General features: G+C 38.1%; 3 protein-coding genes and 1 long non-coding RNA gene across 18 annotated transcripts in view; 2 read left to right on the top strand and 2 right to left on the bottom strand.

Annotated features, from left to right (window-relative positions):
- LOC122419089 (uncharacterized) overlaps positions 1 to 4,965 on the top strand; it is a 106,971-nt gene extending 102,006 nt beyond the window's left edge. For all 10 annotated transcript variants that reach the window (XM_043433369.1, XM_043433370.1, XM_043433368.1 and 7 more), the window contains one exon: positions 1,729 to 4,965. In XM_043433369.1, coding sequence (XP_043289304.1) covers positions 1,729 to 1,896 — 168 coding nt within the window. In that variant the 3' untranslated portion in view covers positions 1,897 to 4,965. The remainder of the gene's footprint in view (positions 1 to 1,728) is intronic.
- LOC122419091 (uncharacterized) lies at positions 4,139 to 5,356 on the bottom strand. Its single transcript, XR_006262811.1, has 2 exons — positions 5,215 to 5,356; positions 4,139 to 5,127 (listed from the first exon to the last, which is right to left on the bottom strand). It is a non-coding gene; the product is annotated as an uncharacterized lncRNA (long non-coding RNA).
- Positions 5,263 to 7,043, top strand: LOC122419090 (peptide deformylase, mitochondrial-like). The gene is made up of 3 exons (XM_043433378.1): positions 5,263 to 5,608; positions 6,199 to 6,576; positions 6,768 to 7,043. The coding sequence occupies exons 1-3, from the start codon at positions 5,375 to 5,377 to the stop codon at positions 6,903 to 6,905; spliced, it is 750 nt and encodes a 249-aa protein (XP_043289313.1). The 5' UTR covers positions 5,263 to 5,374; the 3' UTR covers positions 6,906 to 7,043.
- The window catches only part of LOC122419088 (tachykinin-like peptides receptor 99D), a 104,563-nt gene continuing 98,128 nt past the window's right edge, over positions 6,967 to 13,401 (bottom strand). For 5 of the 6 annotated variants that reach the window (XM_043433362.1, XM_043433360.1, XM_043433365.1 and 2 more), the window contains one exon: positions 10,481 to 12,010. In XM_043433362.1, coding sequence (XP_043289297.1) covers positions 11,623 to 12,010 — 388 coding nt within the window. In that variant the 3' untranslated portion in view covers positions 10,481 to 11,622. Of the gene's footprint in view, positions 10,159 to 10,480; positions 12,011 to 13,401 lie in introns of those variants that run through there. The other variant, XM_043433366.1, reaches the window with a different exon arrangement.

Genomic DNA, 13,401 nt, shown 5'->3' with positions numbered 1-13,401 from the left:
ATTTACATTACAGTCGACCAAGTGTAACTGAAAATGCGAGACTTTCGAATAGCTCGTTACGCGAGCCGGATGAACCGCAAGGCCAGGGACGCGGAGGTATATTACGCGAAGGCTTTCTGGCATTGGTTAAAACATAAGAAAAAATGAAAAAAATAAAAAATAAAAAAAATAATGAACAGGAATGAGGTTTATTTTTGAACTTACGTAACCACTGAACGACGGAAATAATATTTGGAGGACAAGTGAAACAATGAGAATTTTTGAATCTGCGGAATACTTTCAAACGAAACTATACACTTCGGAGTGGCAGTGTTGGAAGGTTTTCCTCAGCTCGGTCGGTAATTTTGTAGTTGGAAAGCATAACGTTGCGAGTACAGAAATACGGAGGGTGCCGAGTGCAATTCCCCGAACAACATTTATGTACAGAAAATGGCGTCGGGGAATGAGAGCGGAGATGCGTGTAGGGAACGAAGGGAAAGAGACGGATAAAGAAAATGGGGAAGGGAGAAAAACTACAACGGCAAACCACACACACACACACACACACACCTTCAGAGTTATCCAGGCTGGGGATGGACGGAGATGTAGGTATAGAGAAGGAAAGTGCGAGATGGAAAGAGAGGGAGAAAAAGATCCCACCAGCGGGACTAAGGGTTCAACGACCAAAATGCAACGGTGGTGCGGTACGAGAGCTCGCAGACAACACGGTTTCTCGTTTTATCGATCAGAAGGGGGGGAAAAACGACGAGCGAAGAAGAGAATTCGTTGCACGGTTGCCGACCGTGTGAGAGACTCTTCGGCTTCTAGGGAAGCTTCCAACGAAACGCCATACTGGTTTCCTTTGGGTAAAGCCTGCTCGGTGAAGAGGGGCTTGCGAGGCATTTTATCCCTTTATGGCGTGTCCGCTGGGTGTATAACGCACCGTCGTCCTTTTCCTACCCTTAGCTTCCCTTTCTCTCGTCGACATGAGGCACCGTCATTCCTTCTTTTCAATCTACCGCACCGAACGATTTCTCAGAAACAGAAAGCCCCTACTTTGAGCACGACGCACTACTACTACTACTAAGCAGACTGGCTAAGGCCCTTTTGCCGCAGAATACCCTTCGCTGGCAACAAAAAAGACCCGATTTCAGCCATTTCGATGCTTGAAACCTCTGGCTTAGGCCTTTTCGTTTCTCAACCATTGAGCTCTCTCCCTCTCCGTGTGCGTAGAAGCTGTGCTCCCCTTTGCGCACCCTCACTACCACGGACTGAATATTTCACTAGCAGTCATAGCTTCAACCTGCTCCCCCAGAGATATTAAGGTAAACCTTCCAGTCCTGGGATTTTAACAATACTTCGGCTTTGTGTATTGACTATAATAAGCGAAAGAATATAACTTGAGCCCACATTTTTTCGGCTCTCGGTCGCCTGTCCGAGAGCTGTCGCGTCTACTTTATGGATTGGATCGCAACCGCTCAACCTTCTCGGACTCTATTTCCCTTTTCAACGTAAAAATAAACGACGACGTACCATCCTTTGTAAAATTTCTACCTCTGACTGTGGCTTCGACAGCGTTGTATAGCGGTCATTTAATCGTGCAACGACTATATCAAATGATGGAACCGATTCAAGTTGGTTCTTTGCACCTGCAATAAAAAAATTTTCTATTATCAACCGTTGGATGATTCACTAAAACGCTAATACCTGGTAGTTTGTCTAATGGTTCCATTTTTTTTGTCATTACAGGATACTCTTGTACACGGACTCCAGTCGGACAGACCTGGTTTTGCCAAGGGCTTCCGCAAGAACCTCGGTGGACGTTGGCGTCGTTTGGTTAAGAGGAAACCGGAAACGGAGACATGTGCCATTCCTCCTGAGCTGAAAGATCAGCTCAAAACCATCTACGTTTATTGACCTGACGGGGACATCGAAGAACGGACATTTCCGATGGAACCGCATCTCCAAACCCTCAAAATCAAGTCCAGTCGCATAAATAAATTCAACTTTCGTAAATCGAATCGTCCTTGATTGATGAACAAGGAAAATAAAAGAGGCAACTGAAAACTCGACTGTTTTAATTCAAATCACGAATGCAGCGTTGAACCGCTGAACATCCTCGCTTCCATCGGACCTCGTGAATTAACATTCTTCATGGAAAAAGCTTCGACCTCATAAAACCGACGAAACTTCATTCGTTTATTCATTACGAATAAGAAGATAAAAGCGAGACGACACTCAACGAGGATTAAAAAAGTTAACTTCTTGTGAAAAGTAACAGAGTCCAATGAGCTTTAAGCCGGTCAATTTCTTCGAGGATTATACCTTCTTACGGTCCCTAGACAAGGACACGAGAGAACGGACCAAAAACAAACAACTAGAGATAATAGCACCGGTTTTACGAGCATGAAGCTCAGGCTATGAGACCATCGGAAGCGAGTACGCGGTAAAAGCATCGCAAACGGAAGATCATACTTACGAAAATTTCAAACATCCTTACATCCTTGTTCAAAGTCCTCGAGCGTTTTCACATCAAAAAAATATCTCGCCGTTCGATTACCCCGTCCAAGAGGATCAACGACTCAAATCAACTTCCGGTATCATCGAGTCAAGTGCCTTTTTTCGCCTCCATAAGCCGCTGTCCTCAAGAACAAAAAACACAAGTAGAAAAATATACGACAAAACTAAGAAGAGAGTGAGTGAGAGAGAGAGAGAGAGAGAGAGAAGGAGAGAAAGAGAACAAGTCCCACATCGTGTTTTCGGCCCCAAACGTTTTAGCGACTGTGACCAAAAAAAATCAATTTTTAAAAACTACATTAAAATCATCCTGCAAACGATTTTGACGAGAGGACGATGGCAAGAGGAATCACTTCATGAGACTGAAATATAAGAGTAGAGATAAATTCGAAAAAACGATAAAAACAAACGTGAAAATAAAACTACAATAGATAACGCACGGATCGTGAGAAAAAAGTAATAATTTAATAACAACTAGACGATAATGGGATGAAGACCGAATACGATGGGGAGATTCGAGTAAAGAGTAAACGAAAGATATCAATTTAAATCCAAATCGCATTAGTATTACGTATACCTGAGAATACGACGAGCGTGGGGCTGCTTTTTATTTTTGTGTCTGCGTCAAATCTACTCACTCGTTGCTATTATCCAATTACCATTATCATTATTATTACTTATTATTGATTATGTATTTGTTCTTTCTTTGGGCAGTCCCCCAAGGAAAAAGCCTCTGTAAATACGTGTATAAAGCAATAAGCACGAATTTTATTTCTTTTTATCGAGAGTTATCCGTGTGTGCGTGCGAATGAGAACCAAAAAAATGGAAAAAAACACACAAAAAACAAATGAGCGAAATAATATTGTATGAGCGAACGTGAAACACCGCCAATGGGAATTACAAAAAACTTGTCTCGACGAAAAGAAATAAAATTTTCGGTCTTGCGCGCGCCTGTTACGAATGACAATGTAATAAATATGCGATTGAATGAAAGAAGAAAAAGAATGCCGAGAAAAACAATCGTTTCGGTCGTTGGCATGGCGTGGGGAACGAACGCCGGACGCCTCTACGAGCGGATTTCCGGCGATAGACCTTCAACATGATTTTCCTCAATCATTGATATTTCGTTTCGTTGAATTATCTCGATATTGTTTTCTCTTCCCTCTGCGCAACATATCGATCTTTATCGCAGTATTTAAAAATTCGCCTAAACGCTCCCGAACACGCAGTGCGGCGCAACACGCTCGAGTCCAAACTACCCGATAATAATTCAAGCGCATTTCCGTCGACCGAACGATTCGGCAGTGTTGCATAGTGCATTTCTTAGCGAGAAATTTGTAACATAGACCACTATATTAAGACTAATCGGATATTTGAAACTGAGACGGCTCATATTGAGACCACTACTACGATCGCTTGCGAGAACGAATGGGAAATTAAGGAACCCACGAATAAGGGAAAACACTTTTGAAAAATGGTATTTTTAGTCGAATTGTTGTATTATTTCATATACGATGCGAATATAGTTGAGCTTTACACTTCAGTACACACAAAAACATAGGCCGAATACGGCAGAACTTCCGATTCCACAAATGTTTTGCGACGAAATTGGAGATGAAGGAAAAATAAAGTTGACTGTCATTTTTTCAATCTGATGAAATTTTATTTATTTATTTTTTTTTCTTTATTTTTCTTTTTTTCAATGGAAAACATTTTTTCAAATCGTATAAAATTCCTACACGAATCCGAGTCCTTCTCGGTTCCTACAATATCAAAATTTTATTATTATTATTATTATTATTTTTTTTTCATATCGTTCGAATGAATAGGGCTAAAAACATTGAAAAAATTGAACCTCGGCGACAATAATCACTCAACGCGTGCCCGGTTTTATCTGAAAATTCTTGGGTCACAATCCCATTTCCGCATCTCTGTTTTTTTATAGATAAATCATAATTGATATTTTTTGTTTGATCGTAAACGCCCCGGCGAATGCGTGCGCGTGATTGTATGGGTGAAGAAAAAACAAAAGAGAAAAGCTGAGGAAATAATGGAAAATGTTTATAAGAGCGAATACGATGTATCGATAACCGAAATACCAACGATGTGCCTACATAATTATCGTTTCCGTTACATTCGATGGAATGGAATCTATTTTATCGAGGGGTCTCGTTTTTATTTTCCTAAATCTTCGACACTCTGATCCTCCACGTTATTCGGGCTGCGCCTTCAATACCTAGTCACTTTGTTAATATCGACGAGAAATGATGTGGAGCGAATAAAAATAGTAGTTATTACGATTACAATAAATAATGGATAATAATAGCGTTACAGAGAAAACAATAAACGAAACCTGGAAAATATGCAACAAACTGATTTTACTTTAGATTACTATCGCGCAGCTTGATAATGTTTTCGTCGAGAAAATGTTGTAGATACGATGTCAAATAAAGTACAAGTGAATTATACAATTTTTCATTCGTTTTCCCCCTTTTGTTCCTGATGGGTACGCCACAGTTTTTGTTTCGGTCAGTTTTCTCTCATTTTCGTCAACGATCGTTTCTGCGTTAAACGCTTTTCAGTGTGACAGTTAAACCGGATGTACAGTTTTTTCAAGAAAGATTCCGAGTCTGAAAAAAATGAATAAAATCGTTTTGAACGAAGGTAATTTTCGATGAAAACAAAATAATTTAACAGGATTCTGAAATTCATGTTACCAGCTGATGGTACGGCAGGAATATTGACGGCGAAAGTCTTGGCGCTAGTCGATAAAGTCCCGATCAGTTTAGGCAACGTGACAATAACCGTTTCATCCACACAACGTAACGCTCCTTCGTGACCCAACTTATTAGTTTGTTTGCGCGTGAAAATTCATCAATGATCACAATGCTACGAACGATTCTCAAGTTGTCCAAGGATCGTGGAATAAACGTGGAGAAAAGTGCGAAAAGACACCTCAGTTTCCGCGGCATCGAAAAAGCCATTAAAAATTACTTGGAGCCGCGACACGCGATGGCTTACAAACATGTCTGTCAAATTGGCGATCCTGGCTTGCGACAACATACGGAACCAGTGCGCCCTGAGATCATTCGGTCACCACAATTTCAGCGCGTAAGTTTGAACTGCTCCGGAAATTGGAAATCATACTTTTTCTGTGTGGAAATTGAAATAATTATTGATAACGAATGTTCAATGCTTACCATAAGAAAAAATTCACATTATTCCAAAAGAATATGCATTTTCGACAAACTAATGGTTACGGGAATTATTTCTATTAGTTTATGGCAGTATTTTCGATAATTTCTTAGAGATCAATTATTGCAAGACGAACTGGCAACGACGTAAATAATTATTTCCAAGGCACCAAAAGTTAGTCCGATATTCTATGTAAGCGTACCTGTTTTTTCGACTCCGTGGCATTGTTTTCTCGGCAGATATTATTTATAATGTACTGAAAAATGTTCGGAATATTCCCATAAAAATAATGTGATGAGCACTCTAATTAGTCCAACTCTACAATTTTTTTCTAAATAAATTTCATCTCAATGCCATCGTTTCGTCCTGACCCCACAACAACCTTAATAGTATTTTACTGAGTGAATGGTAAAATCAATGACAAATAATTGTTAACGTTAGTGAAAGTTGAGTCGATAGTAATGCTCGTTGGTGACAATGATTATTTCCTCATCTTCATCCAATAGCTGATTAAACATCTGAAGAGCGTGATGAGGACCTACAAGGCGATGGGATTATCCGCAAATCAGATAGGAGTACCATATCAAATGTTTGCGATGGAGGTGACGGAAATACATCTGCGAGGGTTACCCGAAGAGTATCGAAGTTCACGGCAGATGGAAGTGACGCCGTTGAGGGTGTTCGTGAATCCAAAAATGAAGATTCTTGATTACACGAAAGTTAAAGATACCGAAGAATGCTTAAGTTTCATAGGCTACGAGGCGGTTGTGCCGAGAGCCAAAACCGTTGTGATCGAAGCACTGGACGATGCTGGAGAGCCAGTTGTTTGGAAAGCCCATGGATGGGCAGCTAGAATAATCCAACATGAGATGGATCATTTGGAGGTAAGTTGAGTTCCTTTCGTACCGACTGCTGGTCAGATCGACAGTTTTTCGACTGTCCGATCGACCGTGGTAATTGAAGGTGGAAAAAATAATCTAGTGTTCGTTCTTTTCTCCTTTTTTATCCCCAGTCGTAAAACGAGTGTTAATAAAAACTGAAAATATGTAATTTTATGATATTTTTTGTCGCACAGGGAAAAACGTACGTCGATCGAATGGAACCAGGAACCCTCGAATGTATATATTGGTCCGAAATTAATAATCGACGAGGAAACGTAGTTGTGAAATATTTTCCAACGAATTGGCTGCAGCGGTATTGGTGGTCATTTTAGTGCTCGAATTTCCTGTGCACTATTGGATAGCAGTTTTCATAAATAAATTGATAAATCAGTATGAAAAATAAGGTGTTTTATTGATGCATCATCCAAGATACAGTCATAGCAGAGTATTACGACATTTGGTGATTACGGATTTAACGAACTCTATCTTCATCATTGTTCTTTTATTTTTCACGTCGTAAAACATCACACAGAACGAGGATCGTGAAGTTTTTCATCGTTTATGGGAAAATGGATTATCTTTCCACTCGTAAAACATTGAATTATGATTTTTCTGGCCTCTTACTATTTGCCTCTTTTTCCGAATTATTCTTTCGCTTTCATCTGAACAATGCTAATTTTAAATTTAGTGCAGAAGTCTTTTGACTTTAATGCTTTTCCTTCGCTTTCTTCATTCACACTTACGACGATTCTTATTGTTTGTTAAATACCCACATTTCCGAAGTACACATTCAAAATGATAATAGAAAAGCACATTATTCTTCACCATTCAACCAAATGCGGTTGTTAAATTATGTTTTAAAAACATGTATGTACAAAATAAATTAACTTTATTTTAAATGCCACGATTAGAAAGGAAAATTCATACTTAACTTGTAATTCTAATAAAATTTTGCTCTTCAGGTACAAAAACCTCGAGTTACTCCGTAGACCAGGAAGTTTTGTTAGGTCGAAAGTTCATTACAACAATTTTTTCGTTGAAATCTGAATGAGCAGACTGTAACATCAACTTAAGTACGGTATTAAGCATTCTTTGTGAGATTCATCCAAATTCGATCAATGCCTGAAACCAACAACAAGACTGGAATCCCCTCAATTTTTTAGGTTGCAACTTTATTTGTTTTGGTGCATGAACACCAGTTGATCAGTTACGTGCATCAAGGCTGGAATTCAAATGCAAATGAAAGTTAAAATAAATTTGAAATTCGTCGATTTATTTTGAACTCAAGACGAAATGACATTTGAATCTTGTGCACGAATCGAGCAACGAGTCACATTCGAACTTGAGTGCAATTTTCAATTGGCTTTGATAACCTTCAAAATTTAATGAAATCTCCAACGTTATCGAAAATTGTTGCTAGGAATTGAATAGCAAAATTCTGTTCGATGAAATACAGTATAAAATTATTTTTACACTCAGAGCTGAAAATTCCCTCATAGCGTATAACCAGCACGTAATTTCTGTGACAGAAATTATTTTCGTCACGTTCATTCGACCGATCTCATGACTTTAATCTCGACTTACACACGCCTTTACAGTTATCTTACAAATAAATTACATTTCGACAAGTCCATCGCAGTTTAAATATAAATTTAGTCTAATGTATAACATTCAGTGCAGTGAGTTTGTACACGTACACATTATTTATCAGTTAAAAAGCGTTTTGGTTTTCCCAGAGTATCGTAATGTTAATCTTGATAGATTCCATCTTCAATACGTTGATAACCATCGATCATGGTCACAGTTAGCGAATAATTACACAATTTTTTGTCCCTTTCGATAATGCGATACAGCAATTTATTAATTTTTACTAAAAATGCGATGATTGATGTTTTTCACAACGAAATTTGGCACAAAGCGATCAAAAGTTTATCGATCGACTCAATAAAAAATACCCCGAACGTTTATTTCTCGATGTTGTCAAAGAATTTTGAGCTCGCGAAACTCGATGAGAAATCGTCATTAGTATTACACACTCATACATTCATACTTATAATATTTTGACGAACAACACGCAGGGTTCTTGAGGACAGAAATCAATGGTGCATGTAGAATTGACCATCACGAATATCAAAGTAAATAATGGTTATGATAAAAACAAAAATCGTTTTCAAACTCGTAATTCTTAATTCCCTGTGTCACTCTAGCATTTCATTTCAGAACATTTATATTAAAGTGCCAGTTTAGAAAAAAATGTCTTTTTTACCCTCTTGACTCGCCATTATATTTACAGTAATTTGTTTTGAATAATTTTCCATTTTTTATTACATATCTTGAGTGGAAATTCACAGCACTAGGCTTCCGATAAATTTCTAACATTGATTGTTTTTTTTCCATCGATCGATAAACTCAGTGCATCGATGCAAATTAATTCATTTACTTTTTCAATTCTCACCTAATTGTAGTGATCTGCGAAAGCTTGAATTTTATGCAATTTCTTATTTTGTTTCTTTAAAAAAGACTTTGAATTTCATGAGATTTGGAAAATTATGTTATCCATTACGCATTTTCTAGATCATTGGTCCTTTTGTCTTTCAGTGATTTTTTTTCACCGTGATTAAAGAGATACAGTGAAGTTTAAATTGTTGTTTTTCTACAATTAAGAATAGTTTAAATGAAAATATTTCGTAAACTCTTAAAGATTGAATTCCCAATGAAGTTCGAATACAATTTTACTTTTTACAAATTGAATGTTCTACATTCGTTCATTCGAGGAGGGAATTCAATATTCTGACGTCACCAGCGACGAGTGATCAATCGATGATTGGATCGTCAAGCTCAATAAAACACAAAGTTTGATTCATTGGATCAGAATGGAAACTGGAAGAGGAAATGGGAAAGAATTTGTTTTCGAGTCTCTGACAAACTTCATGCAATTCCTATTGCAAACTTCTTTGTTCGTTTGGTTGGAATATGTTTGGAGTAGAGTTGAAAACTGAATAATTCATAGGGAGGGATGTCAGTACTGACGTGTCAAATTTCGAAGCACTGAAAATCTTTGGAATTGGCCAGTTATTCGTTCTTCAAATTGCTCGATAGCCCCAACGATAGTCGGACAATTGATCAAATATTTCACGACTGTTGGAGAGTCATTTTTCTCTTTATCATCGAGAAAAACGATGGAAAATTTGCGAATCTTGGACATTAATGATAATGCTAGTTTAGGAGCTTTTCATCGCCCTGATTTTTCGTTCAGGCTGCATCTTTTGTTCGCGCAATTTTTATCGTTTCGTTTAACCGATATCGTAACGCGAAATTCGTCATAAACTCGATAATTATGCGCACTTGAAGAGCCCGTTGATTTTTTTCTCCCCAATATTCGTTCTCATAACCGAGCGGCATGATTCGCTCAAATCCAGGTGTGAACTCGCTGCTGTGACGCGTCCTCCTCTTGTCAGGAAACGTGACCACGTGGTTGAGACGTTCTCCAACGTCTACCATGACCACGATGGTGCACCGGAAAATGATCGACTGTCGGGCTGATTCCTCTGGAGGGTTGCAAGTGCAGCGGTATCCGCACCGTGCCTGCAGGCCAAATAGAATAGCAGCTTGTACCCAAATATTCGTTTTTAACCTCGACAATATTTTCATCCTTATTCTTATCAATATCTGCTTTGCATTCATTTTTTACACCGCTCATTTTTTCGAGCCTGCGAGTGTTTATGATGTTTGCCCAGAATAATTAGTCGAATTCAATTTCTTAGATCTTTTTCTTCATTTTCAAGTTATTTTATCTTTGTAGACACAAGTCGGATTTCAGTTATAGCGCAAAGATTATTGGTTTAAATATCAAACATCAAATGATTATGAGGAACGGGGAATTAGCGCGTTTGATGAAAATAATATATTTCAGTATGTTTCTGTTTTATTTTAAATAGCGAAATAAACAATCGTGATGGGTCACTTTCGGCCCTTCGTGATCACATTCCGTAAACGTCTGTGCTGTAATTATACAGGATTTTACGAGTTCAGCTGTTTTTTGAGGTATTCCTTTCGCGAACCCGAATATTCTACAAATAACTGATTTTAAATAACAATAAAGCCAAAGTGCATACGAATGGAGTGGCGAAATTTCAGGTCAGGTTATCAAACATTAAACAAAAAATTGAAACTTCAAAAATCGTAAAATTCGTACGGGAGCTTATGAAGATTTCATTATAGTCACATTTCTATTCAATAATTCATGTACTAAATAATTCTAAATTTCTGGTACAAACTGTCAGACAGAATAAAATGTAAGAAATCCATAGCGACGATAAAAATAAAGGGTTACCAAATGCTTAAAAGGCAGAAAAATGACAGAAGCAGAAGCTTTTCTTATATAACCGCGACTTCTCAGAGGTTAGGAATCAGTCCAAATTTTGAGTGCCCCAATTTGCGCCACCAAAAAGTAATACCTTAATGGGAATGCGAAAGGAATACCTTAATGGGTGGCACACCATTCCAAACGATTTAATAAAGTTCATAAAAATGGTGTTTTGCTGAAAGAGATTTTCTTCCATCGTTCAGCAGAATAAATAAAACGACAATGTTTGAACTCTTCTTGAAAATATCTCACTTCGTTCCCAACATTTTTTATAGTTATCCAATTTGCTAATTCTTTTCTAATTGATACAACGGATGCGTTCGAATTGGAAGATTTCAATAGTAATCAAACTGAAGTAGAGTCAGTTTTATAAAAGCAACGTATTTTATCAGAAATCAATTGAAAAACTGTTTTTTCTGTCAGAATGTCGCTTAAATAGTCACTTGAAAGTTAAATAAACTTTTTTGCTCGGGTCGGATTTCAATGCTTACTATCGAGTTCCTGTTACGTCGTTCCATATCATCTATTTATTATATTTCTCTACCATCGAAAAGGATTATTGTCATTAAAAATGTGATTCGAGCGTAATCCGGATTTCCGTACGTACATTTGAATCAAAATCATTACACGCAGTATCTCCAACAAAATAAACATTGGAATAAAAAAAAGATAAACGATTGGGGTTATACTGGGGTAGAAGTAATGTTGGGATGGGGAGCTGTGCAAGCATCGTGGCTTCGTATCGAAAAATAATCAGTACGGGGATAATCGTGTAAATTATAATCCTGAATGACAGCTCTGTCATTGGTAACTTCGTTGTTCTCGTGTTCGCCGAGTACAAAGCTCGAGCATCTTCTAGGAGTTGTCGATGTGGTGGTAAAACTATCGCTCGAATGTTGCTCAGAGCAGGATTCGGTGAACGTACCATTGCGCGATATCCTCGTATGGGCATCCGGACTACCGGTGCAGCTGTAACGTGACGTAACTGCCTCCGAACGCGAGAGCGATGGCTCGGGGGTCACGTGGACCCCTGGACACCAAGAAAAGAATTGAGCAAAACCTCGTCGGAACCTAAAATTTTTAATTAAAAAATCATTCTCATGGACCACGTGGAAATAGGAGGATGGCAATTTTTTTGTGATTATTATTATTATACGGTTTCTCATGACGAGTGAAAAAAAATCTCATACGAGTAGTGAAATTTTGTGGAGGGTTTTACGTTGTAATATTTTTCGTTTTTTTTTTCATGGGTTTGTACATTGAGAATAATGAGAAAAGTGAGTTTGCAAAAGTTCTCGGACCGTGCCAGATTCAGCTTTCAAATGCCCGGAGCAAATCATCGAGTTATAAGTTGTTCCGTGCAGACGAACAAGTGTTTTTTCTCACACATACTCATATATTGGACAACCGCCTTTGAAATGTGCCCATGCACGATCTGTGGGGACAATGGTTTGCATTAATTTACGCGGTCGGCGATGGGAAAAGTTTGAGATAACTCAAGTACCAACGTGGACAACTTTTCGAGGTGCGTACTATATATCTCGATTCCTAGCACTCCATGCTTCCGAGATTCGAGAGTCTCCATTCTCATTGTATAACAATGTACACCTCAACGAGGATGATCGTCCTTCCGGAAGTAGTTAAACTTTTCAAACCGTATCTATTCCACAAAAGTACACCAGGTCGTGGACCGTCATTTCAAACGCAGTGAAATATTATGATTGCTCCCTGCTTTTTGGTGTGCGACAAAATTTCGTTACGGTTCGAAAATCACTTCATTTTCGACGCCTTTGAAAAGCTTCATAATTTTCAACATTTTAAATGACGTTTGGAACGCAGAAATTTGTACATTCAGAGCAATTAATGCTACATTTTTCAATCGAATTTTCCCAGGCCTCGAATAGTATGGAATTCATGGAATGCGCAAGTCAAATGTAAAGTTTGCTTTCCCCAGGATAGATTAATGTAATTCAATTCAATAGAATGAGATTTTTCAAAAATTGCGTCACGTCATCCACATTTATCGAAAGCTGTGAAATTTCATTCGAGACATTTAGCTCTGATATCGACCAAGTCGTTATGGAATTTCGTTTTGAAACTGTCCTTAAAGATATTTATTGAACAGGAGCACTGCAATAAAGATACGAAGTTTTTTTTCCATTCGTTGCTTTCGACAAGGATCTAGAGTAGTATGACCAATTTGCATTTCGTTGATGTAATCTCCTGCGCACGTGTGCCAACTCTCGTCGTCTCACTCTACGTAATTGGATCAGAGTGTCGACGAAATTGCTTTTCACTATAAGCCTGGCGTTAGCAAAGCTATGAAAGTTCTGTGGATTATAAACAATCAGTTTATGGCCTCACCAATTTTTCTAGCTAACGTATTGAGCATTATAAAAGCGTAGGGGGTGCATGATAAAACTAATACTGCTACTCAGTATTAACGTACTTTAAAATATTCA

This window comes from Venturia canescens, chromosome 1, assembly GCF_019457755.1.
Source record: "Venturia canescens isolate UGA chromosome 1, ASM1945775v1, whole genome shotgun sequence".
Taxonomy (NCBI): Eukaryota; Metazoa; Arthropoda; class Insecta; order Hymenoptera; family Ichneumonidae; genus Venturia; species Venturia canescens.
The sequence above is the reverse complement of the archived record's forward strand: the minus strand, read 5'-3'. Positions and strand labels throughout refer to the sequence as shown.